Raw genomic sequence first — 26,477 nt, 5'->3', positions numbered from 1 at the left:
GCTGGAGTTGTGGCTTGCTCACCCCTAGTGCTGAGCTGCCCGTCGTGGAGGCTTCTGGAGAAGTTCGGGTGCTGGTACTTCACCTGAGTCAATGTCAGAAGTGAGCTTGGCCCTGCTGAAAACTTCAGAATAGTTTATTGACAGCTTTCTTCCCGCTTTCCTTTTTTTATTATTTTTGGAGCTAAGTTAATAAGGACCCCTAAGAGTTTACTCTAAATTGGGTCTTTCAGTATTTAAAAGACTCTTTCTTGCTAATGAGTCTTGATAAATTTGCAGCTTAGTACCTCGTAATCCTAATTGCACATGCAGCTCTGAATGGTGAATATTTATTGATTAAATATTCTCCTGACATTAAAATTAGACCTACTGCAATTGCTTATGTTGTTTGGTGTTTTTTATTTGAAGCGTTTGTATCCTGTTTTCCAAATGTCCTCTAAGATAGGTTACAGGAAATTTGGATGAAAATACCTTTAAGAGCCTCTGTTGCGGTTTTGTCTTTGTTAAGGGTGTGCTGCACCTGGTGGAGAGTCCTCCGTGAATTACGCTGTCCCGTCCTCTTTCCTTTCGTTCTCAGCCTCTGTGGGTCATGGTTTAGGCCCCCTCACGTGCTGCCCGGTGATTGACCTGGAAGAGGGCCAGCTGGGACTCAGTGGACAGAGGTGCAGAAGAGGAGATAGCACGGGCTCCACTTGGCTGATCTGAAGGGATGGGGGGGAGGTGGGCAGAGTCTGTAACCAGGAGCGCTGGGGATGCGGGTGACAGAAAGTCCAGCCTGCTCAGGCACATCTATTCACTTACCCACCACTGATTACAGGGGCCCTTTGCCCGGAGGCAGAGGGGAATTAGACACTAGCCCACCATAGTGGGTTGGGGTGCTTGGGTTTGGTCAGGGGTGCAGCAGGGTTTGCTCAGGGGACCACAGACTGTGGGCTGTATGGGATGCAGGCAGGCACTGTGGGCGAGAGGAGGGCAGCAGTGTAAGTGCCGAGGGCATGCGTACTGTGGGGAGGCCTTCACTCCCAGGGTCTGCAGGTGGTGGCGGTGGGTGAGAGGTGGGGGAGAAAGGACAGAGATGAGTGGGACACTTCTGGCTCTCTTAGGCTTGCGTTGATGGCTGAGTTAAAAAAAAAAAAAGGGTTGGGGTCAATGAGCAGAACCTGTCCTTCCAAAGGGGGGGACACCAAGAAAGAGGGGGCCGTTCCAGGGCAGTGCAGACTCACGCAGTGCCAGGCTGGGCTTCTTGGAGAAGGTGGGATGCCTCTGTGGCATCTCGAAGGGGGTGTCAGGGCTCCTCCGGAGAGGGAGATGAGGAGGTCACGTGGCCTGGGGCATGCAGCAGAGGCAGGACCAGCAGGGGTCAAGGCCGAGGCGAGCCGGCTCCCCAGGAACCAGCAGCCTGACCCCTTGGACGAGGGAGGGGATGGGGAGGCACGGGGAGCTGGAACCGGGGGAGGCCGGCTCTCAGGGGCCACACCCTGAAGGCTTGAAGTGGGGGGCTGGGCGGCTGCGTTTCTGGTGAAGCCAGGAGCCTCTTGCAGGGGCCGTTGGTTGGCTTATCCGTTCATTTGATCAGTATTTATTGAGCGTTTTCCGTGTCTCAGGCACTGTGTGTGGATGCCAGGAGGTTGCAGGGAAGCGAAAACGACCACGTCCTGTCCCTCACGGGGCCTGTGGAACAGGATGGAGTCCCTGCCTTCCTCTGCTGCCCCCAGGACAGAGCTGGATCTCACTGCACGGAAAGGAGCCTATCTTCCCAGGAGCCCGCGTCCCCAGTGCGCTGCTATCTCCAGCTCTCTTCCTTTGCTTTTTCATTTGTTTTGCAAACATTTATTGAGTGCATGCTGTGTGCCAGACCGTGCACATGTGAGAGATTCCTCTGGAAGCGGTGGTCTGTGCCCCTTGGAAGGGGGTTAGAGCTGGGGCAGGGAGAACGGGAGGGGGAAGAGGGGGTCCAGGGCTGCAGGTGTGGGTGGGACTCGGGCAGTTGAGGAGAAAGCCAGGGTGGGCGCTTTGGAACTGTGCTCACTGACCGTCCAGGCCCGTGCGGGCGAGCAGGGGTGTCACCCCAGCCTGCAGGGCTCCTGGGCTGCACGTGGTGCAGCCACGGGGGCAGGGAGGGGGCTCTGGGCACCCAGGGGCAGGGAACCCAGCGGGTTGAGGGGTGTTGGTCAGACCCGGGTGCGGACAGGCGGAAGGAGGTCGGACCGTGGGCGCCGTCACCTCCTGTCCTGTAAACCGGACCCAGGGGCTTGTTTCTGAGGCTTCTGTTTATCCCACGGGTGCTCCCGGCGCGGTCAGCCTCAGCGCGTGTCCTGTGGCAGGAAGCTCAGGCGCACGGTGAACCCTGCCCCTCACGCAGCCCGGGCCCCGCAGGTGTTTCTCGTGGGTCTGCCCTCGGCTGGGCGCTGTGCAAGTGCCAGGCCCAAGGGCGTCACGGGGATGGTGGGGAGAGAACCCTGCGGGCTCCTGGGCCGCGGGGGAGGGGGGCGTGTGGAGGAGGGGTCTCCGCAGTCAGGGCTGCCTCTCGGTCGTTCTCTGTCTCTGAGGGTCTCACCCAGCCTGACACTCCTCTCTCCTGGGAAGCATCTCGCAGATGTTTGGGCCCATGAAACAGGTCCGAGCCTTGGGTGGACTGAGGTGTCAGGGTTGGTACCGACTCCGGCTCGCTGTGACACGGGGTCCGCTGAGCACCCACCCCAGGCTCGGCAGCAGGGACGTGGCAGTTTCAGGTCACCTCTTGACCTGTGTGGCTTTCCATTCTGGGTCCACATTTGTGTCACCTGGGCAGCTTGGGAAGTACTGCTATCTGGGTTCCCCAGGGGTTCTTAGGCGGGCCCGGGGTTGGTGACCGCTGCTCCAGGACACTCCGGCCCCACGTGGGACAGGGCAGGGCACCCCCGAGCCCGCTGGCAGACAGGGCGCTGAGGGCAGCGCACCTGGGCGGAGGTGCTGGGCGGGGGAGCGGCTGGGCCTGACTCAGCCGGATCGTGCGGTCCGGGGCTCAGCTGCCGGGGCGGAGGTGGGTGTCCCAGCCCCCTTGGTGTCCAGGATCAAGAGTTGAACCCAGGATCGGGAAGAATTTACGCTCTGTCCAGTTTAGAATGACCACCAACCACAGCTGAACTTGAATATGAGTCTAGTTCAAGACCTGGCTAACGAATGACGTTCCCGACACGTTCAAGATTTGTCGTTAACATGATTCTGGTGGCTCGTGGACGAGCACTGTTCTTAACTGATGAGTAGGAAATGCTGCTTTAATGAAGAAAGATGGGAAACTTGGCTCTGGTTGCTTATGGAGAGCTAACACGTGCTCTAGAACTTTCCATTAAACCACCACTGACGCTGGTTGACATTGATATTCCATGCAAGCCGTGCAGTAACTTTTAAAAATTAATCCTGTAGACACTGATTTATTTAAAACAGATAACCAACCAGGACCTACTGTATAGCACAGGGAACTGTGCTCAATATTCTGTAATAACCTGAATGGGAAAAGCACTTGAAAAAGAATGGATACATGTATGTGTATAACTGAATCACTTTGCTGTACACCTGAAACTAACGCAACGTTGTTAATCAACTATACTCCAATGTAAAATAAAAACTAAAAAAATTTAAAAAAATTAGTGCTGTAGAAAATCATATTTTTGACTCTTAAAAATAACTATTTCAGAAACATTGAACAACAACAAAGTAAACACTTGACATTTATGCTAGTCAGTAGAATGGTTAGAAATGATCAGTGAAACTCTGGTATCGTCTTTCCTTCTTTCAATATATTGAGGTGAGTTTGCACGTAAACCCAGCGGGAGGGAGCGGTTTGATGTTTGTGTCACCGGGACAATTTTGATATAAGTATATGCATGCATTGTTTTACATTTATGATTAGTGTTTTTATAGCATGCTAATACAGCAATTAAGTTTTCTGTAGTTCTGTCATTTAAAATTCAGTGCATACTTGAATATATTTCATTTGCATAATTTCCAGTCTTGCTTAATTATCTAGGGGCCTCAACTTGCATATGTGTGTTTTCCTTTAGGAACGGGAGCGTCAGGAGTATGTGTGGGGTTTTTTATTGCCCGTGTCCCCGTTTTGATACCCTTGCCTTTTAGGAGTCCTGTTTCGGTACGTTAGTTAACGTTTGGGGGTGGCGAGAATTTCTGGGTACTCATTCACATTCACTAAGAATCCTTTGATGGCACCGCAGGTGATCTGCATAAGGCTGTCCACTCTGACCCCGGCTGACACGGGGGTGGCCCCACTGCTCTGGCCTGGCACACATGTCCATGCCCCTCCTGTGCCAGGCTGTTTCGGGCTTGCCCAGAAGCAGTCAGGACATGCTGCCCTGTGTGCTCCATGCGGCTCTGTCACCTTTCTCAGGGCGTCTGTGTCTGTCTCTCTCCACCTCCATCCTCTCCTCCATCACCAAACCCAACCCAGAGCAGTACTGGGCCAGCGCAGCCCTACTTCTCATCAATTAGCTCAGACACATCCTCCCCTGCCCCCAGGGCAAGGGCGCTCCTTGGGCTGTGACGGTGTCCTTGCACATCTGTTGACATCATTTGTTCATCCACCAAGTATCTGTGGAGCATCTGTTGTGTCCAGACAGTATCCTGAGCCGTTGGGGGCTGTCTGTGAACAAAAGGGGTGACGGTTCCCGCCCCGATGGAGCTGGCGTTCTAGTGGGATGACACAAGCAGTAAATGCAACAAGTAAGCTTCACGGTATCTTCCAAGGAGCTGAGTGCTACAGAACAAAACGGGAGCAAAGTAGGGGGGCTCCTGAGGGTGAGGCCGGCGGCCGGGGTGGCGACCTGGGAGCAGGCACTTGGGGGAGGGGAGGGACGTGGCCACGCAGGGTCTGGGGCAGCGCGTCCAGGTTCATGGGTTCTTTGGAGAGGGACGTACCAACTCCAGCAGCGCGTGGGCCTTCGGGACGCGGTGCAGACCAGGCAGCCCCGCTGCCTAGAGCCGTGCTTGGACGGTGCGGAGGGCGAGCGGCAGTGCCTAGAGGCGTCCTCGGCCCCGATGCCAAGAGGAGGGGCCGCTCCTGTGGGAGGGCCAAGCGGCGCCCGAGCTTGGAGCCCAGACCGAGGGCGTGGGAGCTGGCCCTGCGGAGGAGGAGGAGGAGGAGGGCGGGCGGCTCCATCAGGCCCGGCAGGTCCTATTCAGACGCCGTGGCTCCTGCCGTCCGCGCCGCAGCCTGTCCTCGGAGCTGAAAGATTCTCTTGTAAACGAAGGTGCACAGCCGAGTTCCCATAACGTTGTACCCACAGGAGCACCCTGCGGGCTGGATGTGGCCTGTGGGTGGTAGTTTGCCGACCCCGATGCAGAGGAGAAGGGCCCCGGGCAGAGGGAGCAGCGAACTCAGAGGGGCCACGAGCCCGGGTGGGTGCAGGGCGAGGGAGGGGAGAGTGTCCCCCGGCTGAGAGCTGGTAAGGGCCGGGCCGGGTGGGCGGGAGGCCTGGCGGGAGCAGGATGAGAAGGCGGCAGGGTCTCTGGGGCGTGGTGCTGGGTGGTCTGGTCCTTTGTTTCCACAGCAACGCTGGCAGCCGTGTGGGGACGGCCTGTCGGGTGGGGAGAGAGGCAGGGCCTGGTCCACCGGCAGCCGGCTGCCGCAGCATCCCTGCATCCCGGTGCTGTCAGGGAACGCGTGTGCGTGACAACGTGGTGCCGGGGGACTCGGTCCCCGTTTCTGTGAACGAAGCCGGATGGCCCGAGGAGGTAGGGCCTCAGGTGGGCCGGCTTTGCCTTCAGTCCCTCGCCAGGTCTGCGTGCCTCTGGGGCCCGTTTCCTCACCTGGGGACAGGGTCGGCATCGGCCTGTGTGCGCCGGCGAGGGTTAGAGGCAGGTCTGTGTGTAGCCTGGTGGGGAGCTGCCCCTCCGTTTCCTCACCTGTGACTGTGGCAGTTTTAGGACAAAGAAAAAGAAGTAAACCCTGGTAACCGTTACTCTCCGGGAGGTGACAGAGACTTGACGTGGCAGTGAGGCCAGCCTGGGCGTGGTCGATGCCCCCGGTCCCAGACGGATTCTCTGAAGCTGTGACTTCCCTCGGGGGAGCAGGGCTGGGAGCCCAGCAGGAAGGGGGCCCTGTGTTGGGGTGCCCCTGGGCCGGCGTGTTCCGGGTGGCGCTGGCTGAAGAGGCCGCGTCCTGAGCCGCTCAGGTGGGTGGTTTGCCGACTGGCATGTGGAGGCTCTGGAGGCGGGCCCGGCACTCCGTCCACACTGGGGGGCTCCCGTTTGTTTTTGTCGCTGGTGTAATTACGTGAAGCGATCTGCTCTTTGGAACACAGATGCCTCACTTGACCAGAAAAGAGAGGCAGGTGGGAACTGCGGCCACTCCTTTCCTCGGTAGTAGGGCCGCTCACTATCTGACTCTCATGTATTGTCAGATGGACCTGCTGCTCTGGGAATGGGCCCCTTTCCGACCAACGGTAATTAATTGAAGCCATGTGAGGGCAGGTGTTCTCCATGGCGGCTCCTCCTCGCTGTTGGGGAAGGTGGAGGGCAGGTGACACCTTGTGCCAAGGCTACTGGGATGTAAATTGCTACACCTCCTGGCAGGGTCACTTGGAAAAAAAGGCATCAAGAGCCTTAAATATAGCCCGTATTCCTTGGAGCTAACGATGCACTTGTAGAAATTTTACTGCTCACGACCACATATTTTAGAATACTGGACAATTGAAATTTGTCAAAACGTTCAGAAATCGAGGAAAGGTTAAATAGAAATCCGTATAAGGAAATATATATGGTGGAAGGCTATGCAGCCTTGGGGATCAGTGGTTTTAGAGCCGGGGTTGGCAAGCTTTTTCTGTAAAGGGCTGCAGAGCAAGTGTTTCGGCACGTGTTTCAGTGGGTCACATGGTCTCTTTCCGACTACTCAGCTCTACCTCCGTTGTGTGCAGCCATACACGTGAGCAAACGGGCGTGGCTGTGTGCCGCCAAAGTTCTGTTTATAGAAATGGGCAGTGGGCGGGCGTTTGCCGACCCCTGTAGTGGAACAATACGACGTGACAACGGTAATGCGGTCATGATTTTAAGTTGAAATACATAAGCACGGAATGTTGGAGAGGAAATTTCCTTAAAAAGGACTAGGCATTAAAAGTAAATTGGGCTTCGTTAAAGTGAGGAACTTCTCTTCATCAAAGGACATCATTAGTAGGGAGAAAAGGCAAACCACGGGGAGGAGGAGGAGATGCTTACAACAGGACTCACGTCAGACCATGTATGGCAGGTCCTTATGAATCAGGAGGAGAGAGGGGGACCACCTGACAGGGAAAGGAAAGGGGCTGCACTCAGATGACGTACATGGCATCCTTCAGTCCACTGGAGATGCAGGTGAAAACTACATTCTGATAGCTACCTCGGTGAACCCATCAGGATGGCCAAAATGAAAAGATGTCTGATAGCAAGTGTTGGTAAGGATGTAGGGCAGTGGGCGTTCCCATGCACTTCGAACGGGAGTGTAATCACTTTGGAAGATTCTTTAGCAAAATCTGTCAAAGGTGTGCCCACCTAGTAGTTCTGCTGCCAGGTATATACTTAACAAAATGCGTATCGTGCGTTATAAAGGCAGGTACGAGAGTGTTTATCACAAAAACTTGGTAGCAACCCAAATGTCTGTTAACAGAACGGATTTCGTACATGGAGATATTATGCAACAGTGAAAATTTTTTTATTTCATTGTTTTTTATTTTTGGCTGTGTCAGGTCTTTGTGGCGGCACGTGGGATCTTCGTTGCAGTGTGCCGGCTTCTCTCTAGTTGTGGCATGCGGGTTTTCTCTCTCTAGTTGAGGCATGCAGGCTCAGTAGTTGTGGCGCGTGGGCTTAGTTGCCCCGTGACATATGGAATCTTAGTTCCCCCACCAGGGATCGAACCCACGTCCCCTGCATTGGAAGGCGGATTCTTTACCAGTGGACCACCAGCGAAGTCCCACAAGAGTGAAAATTAACTACTGTTTTCGTGTTACAAAATGAATGAATTTTTCAAACATAATGCTGAGTTTAAGCAAAGAGGCAAAAAAAAAAAAAAAAAAGGTTCTATGTATATAAAGTTCAGAAATAGGCAGAATTTATCCAGGTGTCAGGAGTCAGGGAGGTACCTCTGACACCAGATCAGGAGGTAAGGGTCAGTGGTTGGAAGGCTCCCAAAGGGCCCTGAGACAGGTTCAGTCTATGATAATTCACACACACTTTTTGGGAGTGCACGTGCACACACACGTTATATTTCAGTACGTGATTATTAAAAAGTTTAAATGGTGTGATCCAAATGTGATAAAACAAATGTGCTTGAGTGTGTAATCTGTAATACAGGACACATGCTAATGGAGATGCGTTAGAGAAATAAAGGGGATGCGTGTGCTCACACAGCTGAGAAGATGTGGCTGGACTTAGGTTGATTTCATCATCAAGGCGACTGAGTGCAGCTCTTCTTGAGTCAGCTCTTCATGGTGCACCTGCAGCTCGTGGTTCTCCCTCGTGGTCACAGAGTGGCTGCCGCAGCTCCAGACTGTGCACATTCTCTCTGATTCACAAGCAGCAGCAAAGAAGGCCCCGGGCCTGGCTTTTGTGCCTGCATCGGGTCCCCCCTTTACCCCTGAGCCGGTCGGTCACTGGCTGGTGGAATGGTATAGCTGTTTAGCTTATTAGCCCATCAAGACCTGTCCTGAAGGAAGGGGATTACCCACCTTCAGGTGGCACATGGGTTGAGACTAGGACGATGCAGTTCCCAGAGGCTCTTCAGGGCTCTCTTTGAACAAAGGATGCATAGATGTTTAGCAGTAAGCACGGTGACGTTGACTTTGGATGTGGAAGCGCTTTAAAATGCAGAAAGCACCACAGGGGATGTATTTGTTCATTTTTCACTCATACATGAATGCACTCAGTGAAAACTTGGGTGCCTGCCATGTGGCTGGCACAGTGAGGGGCTGGCTCTGCGGAGCCTCGTGCCAGGTGCTGCTGGGACGCTGCGTAAGCAGCCTCCTGGAGGGTCGGGTCCAGCCTCCGGAGGGAGTGACGTTGAAGGGACACTCGAGGGATGAGGAGGGACACTCGAGGGATAGGCTTTAGAACGTTAGGAAGAAAGCAAGGAGAAAACCCTTCTTACACGGGACGCAAGGACCACTAAATATAAAAGAAAAACTTTGTCCATTGGACTTCATGAAAATGTGAAACTTCTGTTGTTTGAGACATAAAAAGGCAAGCCACAGGCTAGGAGAATATAATCACAGGGCATATATTTGACAGAAAGACTCACGTCTCGAATGTATACAGCACTCATAAAACTCACTAAGAAGACAAGCAACTGATTAAAAAACTGGGTAAAAGATTTGAACAGACGTTTCACCAGAGAAGAGAAGCAGTGGCATAGGGGTTTGTGAAAAGACGCTCAACATCATGAATCATTCGGGAAATGAAATTAAAAGCCCTCCACAGAGTGACTGATATTAGAGGTTGACAATACTGAGTGTCAGGGAGGGTGTGGAACGTCTGAGATTCTCAGGCATTGTTAGTTGGGATGGAAAATGGTACCATCCTTCTGGGAAAGGATCCGGCAGTTTCTTAGAAAACTAAACATACACCTACATTATGACCCAGTAACTCTGCTCCTAGGTATTTACCCAGGAGAAATCAAACTGTATATTCATAAAAATCTTGTGCAAGAATATTTATAACAAGCGTTATTTAAAATAACCCCAAACTAGAAACAACTCAAATGATCAGCAGAGAGTGAATGGCTTAACAAACTGGTAAATAGCCATACCCTGGAAATTCCACCTGGGGCGAAAGAGGGGGTCACTGTTGGTTCCTGAAAGAATCTCGAAAGACAGCAGGCTATCATATGGTATTTGTCTTTCCCTTTCTGACTGACTTCACTTAGTATGATCACCTCTAGGTCCATCCACGTTGCTGCAAATGGCATTATTTCGTTCTTTTTTATGGCTGAGTAGTATTCCATTGCATATATGTACCACATCTTCTTTATCCATTCATCTGTTGAAATCTGAAATATGGCACAAATGAACTTATCTACAAAACAGGAACAAACTCACAGACATAGAGATCAGACTGTGGTTGCCAAGGGGGAGGGGGGTGGGGAGGGAAGGACTGGGAGTTTGGGGTTGGTAGATGCAAACTGTTACATATAGAATGGATGAACAACAAGGTCCTACTGTAGAACACCGGGAACTAGAGCCATTCTCCTGGGATAAACCATAATGGAAAATAATATAAAAAAAGAGTGTTGGGCTTCCCTGGTGGCACAGTGGTTGAGAATCCGCCTGCCAATGCAGGGGACACGGGTTTGAGCCCTGGTCCGGGAAGATCCCACATGCCGCGGAGCAACTAAGCCCGTGCGCCACAACTACTGAGCCTGTGCTCTAGAGCCCGTGAGTCACAACTACTGAGCCCGCGTGCCGCAACTACTGAAGCCCACGTGCCTAGAGCCCGTGCTCTGCAACAAGAGAAGCCACTGCAATGAGAAGCCTGCGCACTGCAACGAAGAGTAACCCCCGCTCATCGCAACTAGAGAAAGCCCACACGCAGCAACGAAGACCCAACACAGCCAGAAATAAATAAATAAAACAAATAAATTTATTAAAAAAAAAAGTGTCTATAGGTGTATAACTGAGTCACTGCTGTACAGCAGAAATTAACACCACACTGTAAATCAACTATACTTCAGTTAAAAAAAAGCCAGCAGGCCGAGTGAAGGAAGCCTTGCCCCTAGGCACAGGTCCCCATGATTCCACTTACGGGCGATTCTAGGGCGGCAGCCACGACCCGTGGGGAGGTGGGGGTGGGGGGGGACCGCAGAGGGCACTGGGGCGGTTTTGGGGCAATGACACTGCTCCAGTCTTCACGGGGGCAGTAGTCACACAGCTGTACACCTTTGTCAAATGTCATGGAACCGTTTCCTGAAAAGAGGCACCTTCTGTTTTATCTCTGGTGTGGCGGTAATGTTGACTGAAAAAGTAGAAAGTGTAAGACAGGAGTCTGGGCTCTTCATGGCCACGCTTTGCTGCCTGCTGGACCCTTTCTGAGTCTGTATTGGGCCTGCGGCTGCCAGAGCCCAGGAGTCTTTAGAGAGAGGAGAAAACGTGCATGAGAATTTACGCATATGTGTGCATACACACACACAAGCATATGCACGTGTGTGTATATGTGTACGTGGACACACATATACACACATGTATGCACACACACATGTATATTGTAGGGCCTACACACTTCTGAGCTCTCCGTGGTGTCCAAGGCATTTAGAGAAGGGGGCTTTCATCTCTCAGCTGTGCTATAGGTCAGCGTGGTAAATGCCAGCCTGCTGCCCTGGCTCCGGCCCACTCTTACGCGGCTGCAGGTGACGTTCCATCACCTCGGTGGAGGCTGCAGGTGCCTTAGCCCAGACCGCCATGGAGTGCCGTCTTCCATGGGGCTCAGCTCACTGCTTTTCTTTGTGTCTCTTTCTTCACAACTCATTTGTCCTCCCCTCTGTGTCAGATTTCAGAGCGCCAAGCTCGTTTAAGATGTGAGCCTTTTGACTACAAACTTCTCACAGAGGCTCCAGGAATTACCATTAACCATCTGTACTTTTCTTGTTTGTTTTTTTCTCCCGCAGGGTTACCTTCCTGCCAACGTAGACCGAAGACCAGCCACTCTCCAAAGAAAACAGAAAGAATATTTTGCTTTTATTGATCACTATTATGATTCTAGGACGGATGAAGTTCACCAGGATACATACAGACAGGTGGGGATACTTCTCCTTTTTCTTGTCACTTGAACTACTCGGTGGCGTCTGCCTTCTTGGAGGAAATGCTTTATCTGGCAGGTTCCTGATTGGGTCACAGGTCTTTATCTTCTAGTAAATAAATAAACTTGAAAACAAATAATGGTGAATTCCCGCTGATACTAGCACCTTGCGCATCTCCAGTTCCTTCTGCAAAAGTGGGAAGGGTGCTCTTAATTGGAGCCACAGAACAGGTAGCCCAGACCCCTCGCCGTGCACTGAGATCCTGCCCCCGACCCCTGCCCCGCCCTGGGTGGAGGGTGTCTTGTGACTCAGCGAGCGGCCGTCTGACCGGAAGGTCAGGAGCGGACATTTGTCTGGGTCGGGTCAGACGTATGAGTCCCCTGGGCCCCGCGGGTGCTGCACTCTGCTGCTGTCAGGGACGTGATGTAGGTAGAGGAGAGCCGTGCTGCTCGGCTCGGTTCTGGAGACACACAGTTCAGTCCATAGCAGGGGTGTAGCCAGCTTACAAGTTTGCTATTTAGTTTAATACAAAATGGGTATAATTATGGCTTCTTGACTAGTCAGTTGACAGTGCACATGATGGGAAAGATACTTAAAATTCATTTACGGTTCATGGTGTATCCAGAATTTGCTGTTAGAATCGCTTGAAGCCTTTATAATTCTCATCGTCTTTGCAATATGTGAGAATTCAGAATGGTTTGTGCTGCAGTTGAACAAAGAGGTGGTTAGGAATTGGTAGCACTGCCTCGTATTCTGACGTGAACTTCTGATTTTCCTGATGCGTGTCAGTATTGAGTATTTCCTCTTGGAAGCCCGACCTCTAGGTGAATGAGAGTTGCTGAATTTTTCCCCCTCAGATGTGGGATACCCACATCTCCTTGTCAGTTTGGTGTAGCGCTGTATAAAGGTCCAAAGACAGGCCTTAGCGCTGATTGCTAATCACAGGTTCTTTAAGTTAAATGGATTGCTGAAAGGCATCTTCCCCACGCAGACACGTGGCAGCTCTGCAGGAAGAGTGACTCGTTTGGGGGCGGGGGGAGGGAGATGGGGACAGGGACCCACTTCTGTCACCTTCCAGGGCGGGGCCTTCTCTGCCTCTGGCCCCTGCTGCCCGCACTGGGGCTTGTCCTCTGTCTCCCACCCGGGCGGCTCCCAGGTCACATGGTGCTGCCACCCGTCACTCTGGGAAACTGATTTGTGATACAGATTGCATTTGGATTGGCTCAGGGAAATACTAGCTTACCTGGTTTGTTTTTCCACTTCACTGGTTTTAGGGAATGGGTACATTTGGTATTGTGTTGCATGTATTTTTGCTGTGTGTGTGTTTTTTTTTTTAATAAATTTATTTCTTTACTTTTGGCTGCGTTGGGTCTTCGTTGCTGCGCGTGGGCTTTCTCTAGTTGCATTGAGCAGGGGCTATTCGTTCGGTGCGCGGGCTTCTCATTGCGGTAGCTTCTCTTGTTGCGGAGCACGGGCTCTAGGTGCGTGGGCTTCAGTACTTGTGGCACGTGGGCTCAGTACTTGTGGCTCGCGGGCTCTAGAGCACAGGCTCAGTAGTTGTGGCGCACGGGCTTAGTTGCTCTGCGGCATGTGGGATCTTCCCGGACCAGGGCTCGAACCCGTGTCCCCTGCATTGGCAGGCAGATTCTTAACCACTCCGCCAGGGAAGTCACTTTGCTGTGTTTTTATTCCAGAAAAAGACGTCCAAAGGATGACACGAGCATCTATTAGCAAGATTTACCAGGCTGCATTCTATTATGAATTTCTTAAGGGAAAGTTAATTAAAAATGGGTTGCATACATCTTTATTCAGTTACTGTGATAGGTAATAAAAAGCTCCTGTGTTATTGTGAATCCCCCAAATGTTCCTACATTACTGTAATTGAGCACAGTGTAAGCTGTGGCAGTGTTTCCCGTGGGCCTGCTTGCTTTGTGCTGAGCGCACACGCCTCTTGGAGGTGGGCCCTGGGCCGTCCTGGCGCGGCCGTTTCAGGCGCTCTGTTCGGGTCAAGGTGGAGCCGGCCTGGCTTTGGGGCTGGGGCACCCTGGTCTCTCCCTGCTGCGCGCTCACGGTGTTTGACCCATGAGCTGACCTTAGCCGGCCGTCTGCCCCGAGGGGTGTGGCCCGGCCTTCCCGCAGCACTGGGCGGCCGCAGGAGGCCGGGGTCCCCGGTCTGCCTCCCTGTCCCTCTTCTGTCCTCTGTTCATTTGAGTTCTGTGTTTACTCTCTGGGGGAAGATGTCCCGTCCAAAGCACACAGAGTCGGTCAGAACTAAAGGTTCATCTGTGTGTCCTCCCCGCTCTGTGGGTGCTGCAGACGTCGCGGCCGCCCGAGCGGCTCAGTCCTGTGTGGGGGGCGGGGCACGCAGAGCCGGTGCTGGTGTGCACCGTCCTGTCCCCCAGCAGACGCATGACGGGCAGCTCTTCTGTTACGTGGGCTGTGCTGGCCCGCGGCGTGCCGGGGACAGACGTGTGCCCACGTGACTCTGATGGCATGGGATCAGTGCTCTGAGGGTGACCCTAGGGGACGCCCTGGTCAAGCGGGTGAGAAGGTTCTGGGCTCCTGCTAGTGGCCAGCTGCAGCCTTCCGACCCCACCAGACTGGAATGTTCCCTCCTCCTTGTCCTCTCCCTCCCTCTGCCCCTCCTCCTCCTCCCCCCTCCAGGTCTCCTCCCCTCAGCTTGCTAGATCCCTCCCCGCGTTGCTCAGTGGGCTGGAGAAGGGTTATTTCTTGTCTTCTCTGACGCCATCTCCTCTCCTCTCTAACTGTCCTTCTCACTCTCCCTGCTGCCTCGTCGTCCACGCTCCCTCAGCACTTCAGTCTGCTGGCCCCTGGCCCCTGGCCCAGTTCTTACCCTGGGCAATCTCATCCCCTCCCTTGGTACCGCTGACGGGCAGCTGATTTCCAGGCTCTCCCCCGAGGGAAGAGTTCAAGGTGGGAACCTGTGAGTGCGAGAACGATTCCCACATCTCTGAGCCGTGCAGCTGATGGAGCTCTGGGGGCTGTTGATCCACCTTCTTGTTGGATCTTCCCCAGTAGCCCTTTGAGGGACGTGGCAGGTGTCTAATAGGTGAGGATGCTGAGCCCCAGAGCCTGGTGAGGGACCCAAGGCCACGGTGCTGGCGAGGCAGAGTGAGGAGACTCCCAGGCCCTTGGATCTCAGAACCCTCGTGGTCACGGGCAAGGACGGGGGATGAACCTGCATCGTAGGCTCCCCACGGCGTTCAGATGTGCACGTCTTCCCTCGGCCTGTTTGGGCCATTTTCCTGGGTTGGATGGGGATGGTGATAGCGTTGGCCACTGTGGGGTGCTCGTGTAGGGTGTTGGGGGCCGGCCCGGATGCCAGCTCAAGCCCCGAATGATCTTATTTGGTTGCGTCTTGAACCTGCAGGTGTGCTGCTCTGCGGTACGGGGAACTTTGTTATGTCTCTCATGTCGGATGGTGGTCAGGCGGGGATCAGCTGATTCTACCAGAGGTTTTTAAATGCGTCCTCTGAAAAGTGCCCTGGGTCCCCCAAGGATTTTGTAAAGTGGAGAAAACTGTGGCTGGGGTTCGAAGAAGAAGCTGTCACAGTTGAACACTTGTACACTGTTGATGTGCTTGAATTGCTCCCCGTGTCAGAGGCTGGAAATCAATGTTTGCTAATTGCTATGGATCCTGTTACTAAATAGCCGAGGGCCTGCTCTGTTCCTAATCACGCAGCTGCCACTGTTGGGTTGGAAAGCGTGGAACAAGCCTGTCGTGCTAGGCCGGGGGCGGGGGGGGTGCCCAGGCAGACGGAACCTGCCTCTCCTCCATGGGAGAACACGTGACACAGAATTTGTCTCCTCAGAGAGAGCAGACCGAGACCCAGAGCAAATCCGTTGCTGTTATTAAGGATCACCCTTTAATCGTAATGCCTGTCATGATGTTCGTCATCTTTTAAAATAGGTGTGTCTTTCTCCTCCATCTGCAGATCCACATAGACATCCCTCGAATGAGTCCTGAAGCATTAATACTGCAACCCAAAGTGACAGAGGTAAGAGCTGGGATCTGGAAGTTCCCTTTCTTGGAGGGAGATGGGTGCCCACCGTCCTAGTGGCTCCACCCACGGCAGGTGTGGGGATGGCCCCTGGGGACAGAATCGCCAACCGGAATTGCTAACTGTTCTTTAAATAGTTTTATTGTTCAGTACTGGTGTGTACAAAAGAACGTAGTTGGAGTGTGTATGTAGTTGACACTCACGAGTCCACCACCCAGTTTAGGACCGAGAAGCCCACTCGAGTGAGACTGATAGTGTGGAAGCCACCTGCTGTTCTCACTTGTCTCCAGGCCCCTCCCAGGAGATGACCTCTCTCCTGACTTGTATCTGTGATTCTTCACGCCTTTAATACATGTCACGTGACACGGGGAAAGCCGTGTTCTGGAGCCGGATCATTCCTCTGTGTAGTCTAGTCTCTGCAACTTGGCTTTTTTCATCTACATTATTTTCTTAGATTCAGCTAATCTCTGTGTTATTTAAATATTCCACAATTTCTGTTGCTTTTTTTCCTGTCGGTGGACATTTGGGTTGTTTCTACGGTTTGCTATTGGGAACAGTGTTGCCTGGAAGCTTCACGTACAGTCATGCAGGTGCCCCCTGGCGGGGATTTCTCAAGAGCTTTTACGAAGAAGGAAGATTGGTGCAAGGTTGGCTGTCAGCCTGTTAAACTTTCCAGATGACGTCAGGATGCTCTCCAGTGGGTTGTCCTGATTCAGCTCTCCCCTGTAGAGGACCAGCCGTCCTGGTGCTCACACCCCTGCCAGGTCTGGGTGTTGCCAGGCTTCTCAAGTTCTGTCTCTGGTGGGCATTCTTCATTTTCCTTTCTCTCATCACCCGTGGCGTAAGCATCTCTTCGTGTATTTATGTGCTTCTGTGTCCCCCTTCTGGGAAATGCTTGTTCCCACCTTTGCCTGATTTCTTGGGTGGTTGATCTAATTGTTGGTTGTTGATCTTTATATATTAAGGATTCTAATTCTTCGCAGTTTGTGTATGGCAGATTTCTCCTCCCACTCTGTGGCTTGTTTCTGACACTTTCTTCTTGATGGCTGTCACAATCGGAAGTTCTCAGTTTTCGTGGCATTGAACTTACCCATCTCTTCTATTAGGGTTAGCTTCCTGAGGAGATCTTTTCCTACCCAGACATCCTCAAGCCGTTCTCCCTCCCTTATTTTCACCTCAAAGTTCTGAAGTGTTAGCATTCACACCTGTTTTAATTCATCTGTATCCGATGGCTGTGTGTGCTGTGAGGTGGGAATCCAGTTTAATGTTCTCCCGTGGTGGCCAGTCCAGCTTGTCTCGCACGTTTGCAGTGTCTCTCTGTTCATGCCATTTTCACATTTGCGGAGATCTGGTCTTTGTTTTGTCCCAGTATTCGAGTTACCTTTTTCATTCAGCTTCACCCTAAGTCTCAGTATTTGGTAGGAGGTGTTCACACCCCCTCTTCCTCTTCAAAAGTGATCAGGTCATCTTAAGGCTTTGCTCTTCCACGTAAGTCCCAGAGTCAGGGGGCCAAGGTTTTCTCTCTCTCTCTTTTTTTTTAATATTTATTTATTTTCCTTATTTCTTTTTGGCTGTGTTGGGTCTTAGCTGCGGCACGCAGAATCTTTTTGTTACGGCGTGTGGTCTGCTCAGGTTTCTCTGTAGTTGCGGCGCTCGGGCTTCTCTCTAGTTGCGGCGCTCGGGCTTCTCTCTAGTTGCGGCGTGCGGGTCTTCTCTCTCTAGTTGTGGTGCACAGGCTCCAGAGCGTGTGGGCTCTGTAGTTTGCGGCACGTGGGCTCTCTCGTTGAGGCACGCCAGCTCAGTAGTTGTGGAGTGAAGGCTTTGTTGCCCCGTGCCATGTGGGATCTTAGTTCCCTGACCAGGGATCGAACCCGCGTCGCCTGCATTGGAAGGCGGTTTCTTTACCACTGGACCACCAGGGAAGTCCCCCTCTCTCTCTCTCTTTTTTTTTTAATTGAAGTATAGTTGATGTAGAATATTATATGTCACAGGTGTACAATATAGTGATTCATGATTTTTACTCCATTTATAGTTATAAAATACTGGCTATATTCCCTGTGTTGTACAGTACGTCCTTGTAGCTTATGTTATACCTAGTAGTTTGTACCTCTTAAACCCCTCCCCTGTAGTCCCTCTCCCCACTGGTAACCATTAGTTTGTTCTCTATATCCGTGAGTCAGCTTCTTTTTTGTTATATTTACTAGTTTGTTGTATTTTTTAGATTCCACGCTTATTGGTTTTTAACGTCTGTTTGACTTAAGATTGGAATTGCACAGAATCTATAGGTCAGTTTGGGAGAACTGACATCTCTATGAAATTTAGTCTTCATTTTCATGAACATGCTAATTCCCCATTTTTTAGGCCATTCTTTAATGCCTTTCAGTGAAGTTTTAGAAGTTGTTTCATAATAGGTCCTGTGTACATTTTATTAGATTTATTCTTAGTTGTCATATTTTTTGTTGCTATTATAAATGGCATCTCTTTAAAATTGAATTTTCTTATTGTTATGAATGTTTGTTTTGCGTCTTGATTGCTCCAGTAAATGCACTTTTAAACTTGGATATCTCTTGTCTGCGCAGGAAGTTTGTTAAAAAGAAATCCAGGATTATTAAAGCCAAAGTGCTTTAGATTACAGAACACAAAAGGAGAAAATTAGTTTTCCACAGAAGTAGTCATTTTGAGGTACTTCTCTTTGACTGTCCTTTTCAATAGTTGTGCTTATATCTGGAAAACAAGAGATCACATATTATAACCTCATTTTAACGTATTTTTCTTTTTAGTGGAAAACAGAGTCTGCCACGCGACTTTCGGTTTATCTTCACTGTTGTATTTTTCCTGTCACTTGACGACTCCTCGTAGAGCTGAGCCTGTGGGCTCCTGGTTTCAGAGACGGTATCCAGCCACTGCCGGCTGGTGTCTGCTGGCCTACTCGTGTGTGATGTGCTGGGACCTCGATCCCAATGGAAGCGCCTCTGCAGTTGCCAGGGGCAGGGGGAGGGGACGGGAGACTGACAGCAAAGGGACACGAGGGGACTTCTCGGGGCGATGGAAGTGCCCCGGCAGCGGGGCTCCCACGGCCCCTCCCTTGGCTCCCATGCACTCCTCCCGGAGCTGCAGACCTGCCCAGGGCCCGGCTCGGGGGCAGATTGTGTGTGTGTGAGGAAACCTTCTGGAAGTGTTGGTCTCATGTTAGAAGCAGGCAAAGTCAAGTTCTGGTTTGCGGCATCGCGGAGGTTAGGCTTGGACACACTGAGGCTGATCCATGACAGCAGTGGTTTCCCCGGACGGGATCCTGCTGCCCCCTCGGTGGGGAGGTCATCGGCAGTGCATCGGCTGCTCCCCTGTGCTTGGCTTTCTCTTCGTGGTCCAGGTTGGGGCTCTAGCTCCCTCCGTCACGCTTGCATTCCAGCAGCAGGAATGAGAAGACACAAGACACGAGGGAGAAGAGCAGCCCCTCGCATAACATATGTGTCTGAGAGAAGCTGCTGTAGTGCTTTGGCTTGTATCCTACGTGCTTGTCCTTGGCTGTACAGAACCAGGAAACGTGACTCTGATTTCAGTTGGTCTTGTGCCCCTGTAAAGTCTGGGCTTCGCATGACTCGGGAAGAAGGGTTTCTGCCGTAAGCGTTTCCCCCAGTCTGTCCGCGCTTTGGTTTATTCGTTCAACAGGTGATGCCCACTTCTGCTCTGGATGTCTTTTCCTCCCCCCACTTCCCCTTCCCCTCCTTCTGCCCCCCGTCCTCCTTTTCTCCTGTCAGCATTATTGATGGCTAATTGACACACAGGAGAATTCACCTGTGTTAAGCATACAGTTAGATTAGTTTTGACACCTGCGTGTAGGAATGTAGCAGCCACTGGAATCATGGTGTGGACACTTCTGTCGCCCTGAAAAGTCCCCTCTGTCAGTCTCCCATCCCCTCCCCCTGCCCCTGGCAATTGCTGATCTGCTTTCTATCCCTAGAGTTTTGCTTTTAAAGCATTTCACAGAAAGGGAATCAAACAGCTTACAGACTTAGTGAGTGGCTCCCCTGACCTGGACAGGGCGTGGACATTCACTCCTGCTGTCCACGGCACCGCCGAGCAGGGCCGTCTTCCGGGGATGTGTGTGCCCAGTCACCAGTTGATGGGTACTGGGGTCCTTTCCAACTCTGTGCCATTACAAAGTACATTTGCTCTAAACCTTCATGTATAAATCTAGGGAAGGCATCTGTGTTTTCCCCTCTCTGGTAAGTGCCTAGGCGTGGAGTTGCTGGGCCGTATGGTATGTTTATACACTTTATAAGAAACTGCCAAACCCTTTTCCAGGGTGGCTGTGCCAGTTCGCCATGCTTGAGACGCCTAGTTGCTCCACATCCTTGTCAGTTCTTGGGATTTGCCAGTCTTTTTAATTTTAGCTATTTTAAAAAACAGGTGTGTCGTGGGATATTATGGGGTTACACTTTGCATTTGTCTATTGACTGTGGATGTTGAGCATCCTTTCATATGATGATTTGTCACGCTCAGATCTTCTTTGGTGAAGTGTCTGTTGCATTTTTCACTCATTTAATTGCTTGAAAAACCTTTAGCCTGCCTGTTCCCTGGCCTCCCTTGGACCCGCTGAATCAGACTCCTGGGGTGGAGCCTGGAAATCCCCATCTGAAGGAAGCCCAGCCGGACGTAGAGGCCACCGATGGTGGGAGGGTCTTTGCGGAGGTAGGACCCCCTGGGGTAACCACTGGAGGCTGCTCCGCCTGACCTCCCCAGGGACCTGGGACATGGGGCCCAGCTGCTTCTGTGTTGGAGCTGCCCCCCCCACCTGTGCTCTGCTCTTCTGTCTCCGCTGCATCTGAGCAGACCTGTCTGTCTCGTTTTCGGTCCTAACGCATATGCCTCAAGCGGCGCACGGCACAGAGCAGCTGTGCGCAAGTACTTGTTTCGTGAACAGCTGTCTGGATTCCTCCTCCTCTCACCTGTGACCTCAGGTGTCTGGTTCGGAGACGCTGTTCCCAACGACCCTGGCTGATGTCCCAGCCCCTCTCTCCCACTTTCACTCCCACTCTGTATGTCTCACGGCGCTTGTTATCCGATCGGATTTGTCTTCTTGTTGATGAGGTCTCACTCCACCTGTATGTCAGCTCCCTGGGAGCAGGGCCATGGCTTGGGTGCCTGGAGCATTGCCTGGAGCCTCATGGGACTTAGGAGATTTTGTTGAAACCAGTAATTAACCTTTTTATCCAACGCTGTTATTTGAAAGTAAAATTCGTAACTTTTTTGCCACTTGCTCTTTTTATCCTCTGTCCGCTGTTGAATAAACTCAACCTATTACTTGGGAGAATACGGATTGTGACCCGAGGCCCTCTGGCCCCTGTGATTGGTGCAGGGAGCTCATGGGAAGAAGCTCTTTCAGATTTCGCAGCTGGGCCTTTTCACTTGATAAGTTCATCATCTACCGGGTCACTTCTCCTCTGTAATTGTTATATTATCTGCCCTCTGGTTATCTGCTTCTTAGAGCAGTTTCACAAATTAGGGAAAGTAGATGCTTTTTCCAATTAGCCGTGGAGAAGTGATGTCTCATTACATTTAAACAGACACAGAGGATAATGAAACACGCAGGCCTTTTAGACACATTATCTATGTACTGTTCTTCCAGTTGGAGTTTTCCGTGGCCCTGAAAGATGGTCATTTTCCAGGGGGCAGGTGCCAGTGGGGCACAGATGTGTTCACGCTGGACTCCTTCCCCGACTGTGAACTTTCTGTAGACAGACTTCCCGACCAGAGCCTTTGCGTGGAGAAGCGTGGGCCCCGTGGTGGACGGGAGGAAGCCCGCTTCCGAGGAGCAGGCGTTGCCTCTGTCCGCGAGGATCCGGGCCAAACTGAAGAGGGTTTTGGCATTTGCACGTGCCGTTCCTCTGCCTGGGGGCCCCTCCCCAGCCTACTCTGCTCGGCAGCCCGCCGAGCTTGCCAGCACCCCCTTTCCTGCCCTGGCCGGCCCACCGCGCCCACGTGCTTCCCGCGTGTTGTCACGTGTCTCTGTCCCCTTAGACTCGACCAGCCTTCACGCTGGTGTTGGCCCCCTCTGGTGCCTAACGGACATTGGTGGGCTTGGGTGGGTGAGTCAGCTGTCTTGCTGGGATTCCGGCCGTGGCTCTCTCTTCTCACACTGCAAGCTCCCTGGGCACGGCCTGGGTCTTTCTTCTCCTGGGGCGTGGCATGTAGCATGGTGAGCGCTTGGCAGATGTTGGCGGGACGCATGCGTTAAACATGCCCTCCTCCCGGTGTGAGCGTTCTACACCGGAAGGCCCTGAGCCGGGGGCGCCGCCGGGGCTCAGTGCGCCACGAGTCCGCGTCTTCTTTCTCCTCCTCTCTTCGTTCGTCTCATAATTCATCTTTTTTTTTTTTTTTTTTCTTCAGAGGTGGGGATGCATTTGTGAGAGCCTGAGAGATACATATTTGTTATAGAATCAGTTCATTAAACTCTTCTGGTATATATTTTGGGGATCTAATCCATAGAGCTTTCCTTTTTTTTCTCCTTTTGGTTTTATGGTAAAATATGTCAGAGCAGAAAGATTTCTTTAACATATATGTCCAATTTAAAGAAAAAATTAAAAATTAGCTTCCATGTACCCACTGTCAGGCTGAAGAAATAGAGCCAGACTAGTGTCATTGAGGTCCCTTCTCTGTCCCTCTGCAGATGTGTCCCTGTCCCCCAACAAGTAACTGTTCCCTTGAATTTTGGTTAATTATTCTCTTGCGTTTCTGTATAGTTTTATGACATGAGTTTATGTGTGTGTGTGTGTGTGTGTGTGTGTGTTTCGCCTGTTTTTAATCTTTGTTTTTAGTGGAACTGTGCTGTCTGTACTCATTTGCCATCACTCTTTATATTACAGAGTTAGGGTTCTAAGCTTCATCCACCGATGCTTGTCGTGTAGTTCATTTTCACTGCTGTGTACTATTCCCTCCTGTGTTCTGTGGTTTATTGATCCGGTCCAGTGTTGATGAGCGTCTGGGTTATGTTCGTTCTTTTGCTTTTTCTTAGAATGTTGCCGTGAGCATTCTGAGTCCCTGTGCACAGGTCTGAGGGCTTCTCTGGGGGGTGTACCAGGGAGTGGCCCCAGGGGCCGGTGGTGAGTGCCCAGTGCCGCCCCCTCCCCTGCCCTGGGAGCTGTGAAACCGAAAGGCCGTCTGACTGCCTGGGTCTCAGGGTTCACTTCCGAAGCCTTCACTGCTGTTCACTTCCGATGCCTTCACTGCTGATCACGTTAAGTATTTTTTCTTAGGTTTCTTAGGATTAGGCCTTCTTGTGTATTGAGACATCCTTTCCAACCTCACGATTTCAAAGAAATCTTATATTCTAAGAGTTTTAGAGTTTTGCCTTTTACCTTTAGGACCATAATCCATTTGGGATTGACTTTGCACGGAGTTTGACACAGCAGCCCCATTTCTTTTAAAATCCCCCACGTGGATAAGTGGTTGTGCCCCTTGCCCTCATGAGCTATCATACAGCAGCTGTGTGTGGGCTCCTTCTGGGCTGTCATCTCTTCCCCTGGTCTGTCCACCCACCCCTGTGCCCCCTTCATCCTGTCTTGGTTACATGGTCTTGATGTCTGGTAGGACAGGCCACCCAGGCCTGGTTCTTGTTTCTGGGCTACTCATGACCTTTTGCTTTTGGAGGTAAATTCAAAATCGTTGTATTTCATAGAAATCTCAGAAATTACATAGAATCTGTTGAACAGTTGGAGAAAATTAACACTTTGTTTTTGCATTTATTTCTTCTGATCTTCTAAACAACCGTACCTCCTTAAGTATATTACACAACTTACTAAATTTATTCATAGATACATTTTAAGCAAATAGCGTTTTTAAAATTTTTAGTGGCGTTGTCTAATTTTTTATTGACAGTATATGGAAATGCAGTTGACCTTTGTAAGTTAATTTTGTATCTGGCAAACTTACTAATCTCTTTCATCAATTCTAGTATTTTGTGTGTAGATGTATTTGAGTTTTGAAAGAAGTTAATCATATTACTTATGAATAATGATAGTTTCGTTTTTTTCTTTCTGTTCTGTATATACATGCTTGGCTTTTTTTTTTCCCTGCTGGCCAAGACTTCCACTACAGTATTGAATATTAGTAGTGAAAGCAGGCATCCTGGTGTCATTCCGATTCTAAAGTCTTTTAACATTTCTTCTTTTTTTTTTTTTTTAATTCTTTTTAACATCTTTATTGGAGTATAATTGCTTTACAATGGTGTGTTAGTTTCTGCTTTATAACAAAGTGAATCAGTTATACATATACATATGTCCCCATATCTCTTCCCTCTTGCATCTCCCTCCCTCCCACCCTCCCTATCCCACCCCTCTAGGTGGTCACAAAGCACCAAGCTGATCTCCCTGTGCTATGCGGTTGCTTCCCACTAGCTATCTATTTTACGTTTGGTAGTGTATATATGTCCATGCCACTCTCTCACTTTGTCACAGCTTACCCTTCCCCCTCCTCATATCCTCAAGTCCATTCTCTAGTAGGTCTGTGTCTTTATTCCCATCTTGCCACTAACATTTCTTCTTTTTTTTTTTTTTTTTTAATGAGTTTGTGTCAGGTGGTGGTTTTACTTTCTTTTTCTTTTTTTTTTTAAACTTTGCGTTTATTTATTTATTTATTTATTTATTCATGGCTGTGTTGGGTCTTCGTTTCTGTGCAAGGGCTTTCTCTAGTTATGGCAAGCGGGGGCCACTCTTCATCGCGGTGCGCGGGCCTCTCACTATCGCGGCCTCTCTTGTTGCGGAGCACAGGCTCCAGACGCGCAGGCTCAGTAGTTGTGGCTCACGGGCCCAGCCGCTCCGCAGCATGTGGGATCCTCCCAGACCAGGGCTCGAACCCGTGTCCCCTGCATTGGCAGGCAGACTCCCAACCACTGCGCCACCAGGGAAGCCCCCTAACATTTCTTCTTTGACTTAGGATATTTACTGTAGATTTTATAGATACCTTATGTTAAGGATGGTGCCTTACTTTTCTCATAGTTTTAAAATCCTAAATTACTGTTGAGATTCATCATGTCCTTTCCCACGTGTCATCTGAGAGGAGACTAGGTCTTTGCTCCTTTATTCTGTTGATATGGTAGATTTTATCAGTGGGCTTCCTAGTATCGAGGCGACTGTACATTCCCGAAATAAATCCAAATTGGTCAGGATGGACTTTTTTACTGCCTCGTAGGATTAAGTGTGTTAACATCTCACGTGCCGAACCGCCAGGAGGGGAAGCCTGGCCTCTCTTTAAATGGAAAAATGCCCTCTGACCAGTGTCTGATTCCTCAGTTGTGCTTTGATATGTTGTCCCATCAGCTGTGCCGAATATTTGGTCTGGTGACGTGTGTGACACTGTGATGTTTTGTTTGAAGGTGTTGTTTCTTTTCTGTACTTCAGTTTTGAGTGTGATGAAACGTCTGTGCTTTGCTAACCTATCAAGACAACTGGCTTGAGCACAAAGTGTGGGATGTAAACCCCCACATTTGAAGGAGGTGAAGGTGGAGTGATTCACACACCAAACGTGGCGTTGCTGCTTGCTTCAGGGAGTGCTGCATTATTAATTGTGTTGTAAACCTATATTCAGTGTACACTTTACGTGATATCTGGGTGCCTATTAATCTATATTTTAGATTTGTTATAGACTGTTATTCTTGTTTCATTCATCAGATGCTATAATTCGTACGGGGGAAGGTTCCCTCAATCCTGTTGCAAGCATTTGTGTTGTAAATATCTCTTTCTTTCTGAGCCCACACGGCTCCTGGATTTCGGGAGATATAAATCCCACAGATCTTCTCAACAGAGCTGTATATTTTGCAGCTCCTCTCGTAGAAATTAACTCCACAGTGCTCTGTACGCTGTGAAGTCGTGTTGCCGATGCATATGGTAGAATTATGATGTTTTCACATTTCTGAAATCACATTTTTTTCCTAAGTAATCATGAGCACAGCGACATTTTCAATTTCAATGTATTTCCTTTCTTAGAATGCAAAACATCTCAGCTCCCCGAGTGCCCTGAGTTGCTGGCATCCTGGTCCTACCTTGGAGGCATGTGGAGGGCCTGTGATAAGGTTTACACAGTGAGGACACAAAGAGCTGCCAGGAGGGGGCCTCCTGAGCCCCTCCCCAGAGCCCTCTGTGGGAGAACGCTGGAGTTTTTTAGGAAAAACCTGGCATGGCACTCAGGTTTCTGAAGTTGGGCAAGCAAACTGGGGATGCCTGTCGCATTTTCATTTTTTTTTTAGCCCTGATGGTAATAGTAGCAAGTATTTTTATTATTGTCGTTGAGTATAAATTGTTCTGTAGAAAGATACTTCAGGAAGAGTTTAAAATTTGAACGACTTTTAATGAATTCCTTCTCTCTAATAAAGATAAGAGTGTCAGGAATGTCAACAGAACTTTAAGAGCGAATAATAACCAGTGAGTATTCATTGCTAGAGCTGTCTTGGATCATTCTGTGTTTTCATTAAACACATCCACACACGGAGGGCATCCTTTCTTTATTGGCAGATAATACCGCTACTTAAACCCACAGCACATTCATTTAAATGTGAGTTAATGTGCTGTGACAGATCTGACCCCCTCTCCGTGTCTGTTATTTCTTGAACTCCCCTGCTTCTGCTAATAGTCTTGTGCAAGTGAATGCATTGTTTTCACCTTTCCTGTGACAGCTGTTAATAAAATACCTGGATTTTGGACACACGGAGTCGT

The 26,477-nt window shown here is 50.5% G+C and overlaps 1 protein-coding gene across 2 annotated transcripts in view; it reads left to right on the top strand.

The window, feature by feature from the left end:
• The window catches only part of TBC1D22A (TBC1 domain family member 22A), a 313,242-nt gene that overhangs the window by 93,137 nt on the left and 193,628 nt on the right, over nucleotides 1-26,477 (top strand). For both annotated transcript variants that reach the window (XM_061204253.1, XM_061204252.1), the window contains 2 exons: nucleotides 11,615-11,743; nucleotides 15,703-15,765. In XM_061204253.1, coding sequence (XP_061060236.1) covers nucleotides 11,615-11,743; nucleotides 15,703-15,765 — 192 coding nt within the window. The remainder of the gene's footprint in view (nucleotides 1-11,614; nucleotides 11,744-15,702; nucleotides 15,766-26,477) is intronic.

This window comes from Eubalaena glacialis, chromosome 11 (assembly GCF_028564815.1).
Source record: "Eubalaena glacialis isolate mEubGla1 chromosome 11, mEubGla1.1.hap2.+ XY, whole genome shotgun sequence".
NCBI classification, from domain to species: Eukaryota; Metazoa; Chordata; class Mammalia; order Artiodactyla; family Balaenidae; genus Eubalaena; species Eubalaena glacialis.
Note: the sequence above shows the minus strand (reverse complement) of the source record. Positions and strands in the feature narration are given on the sequence as shown.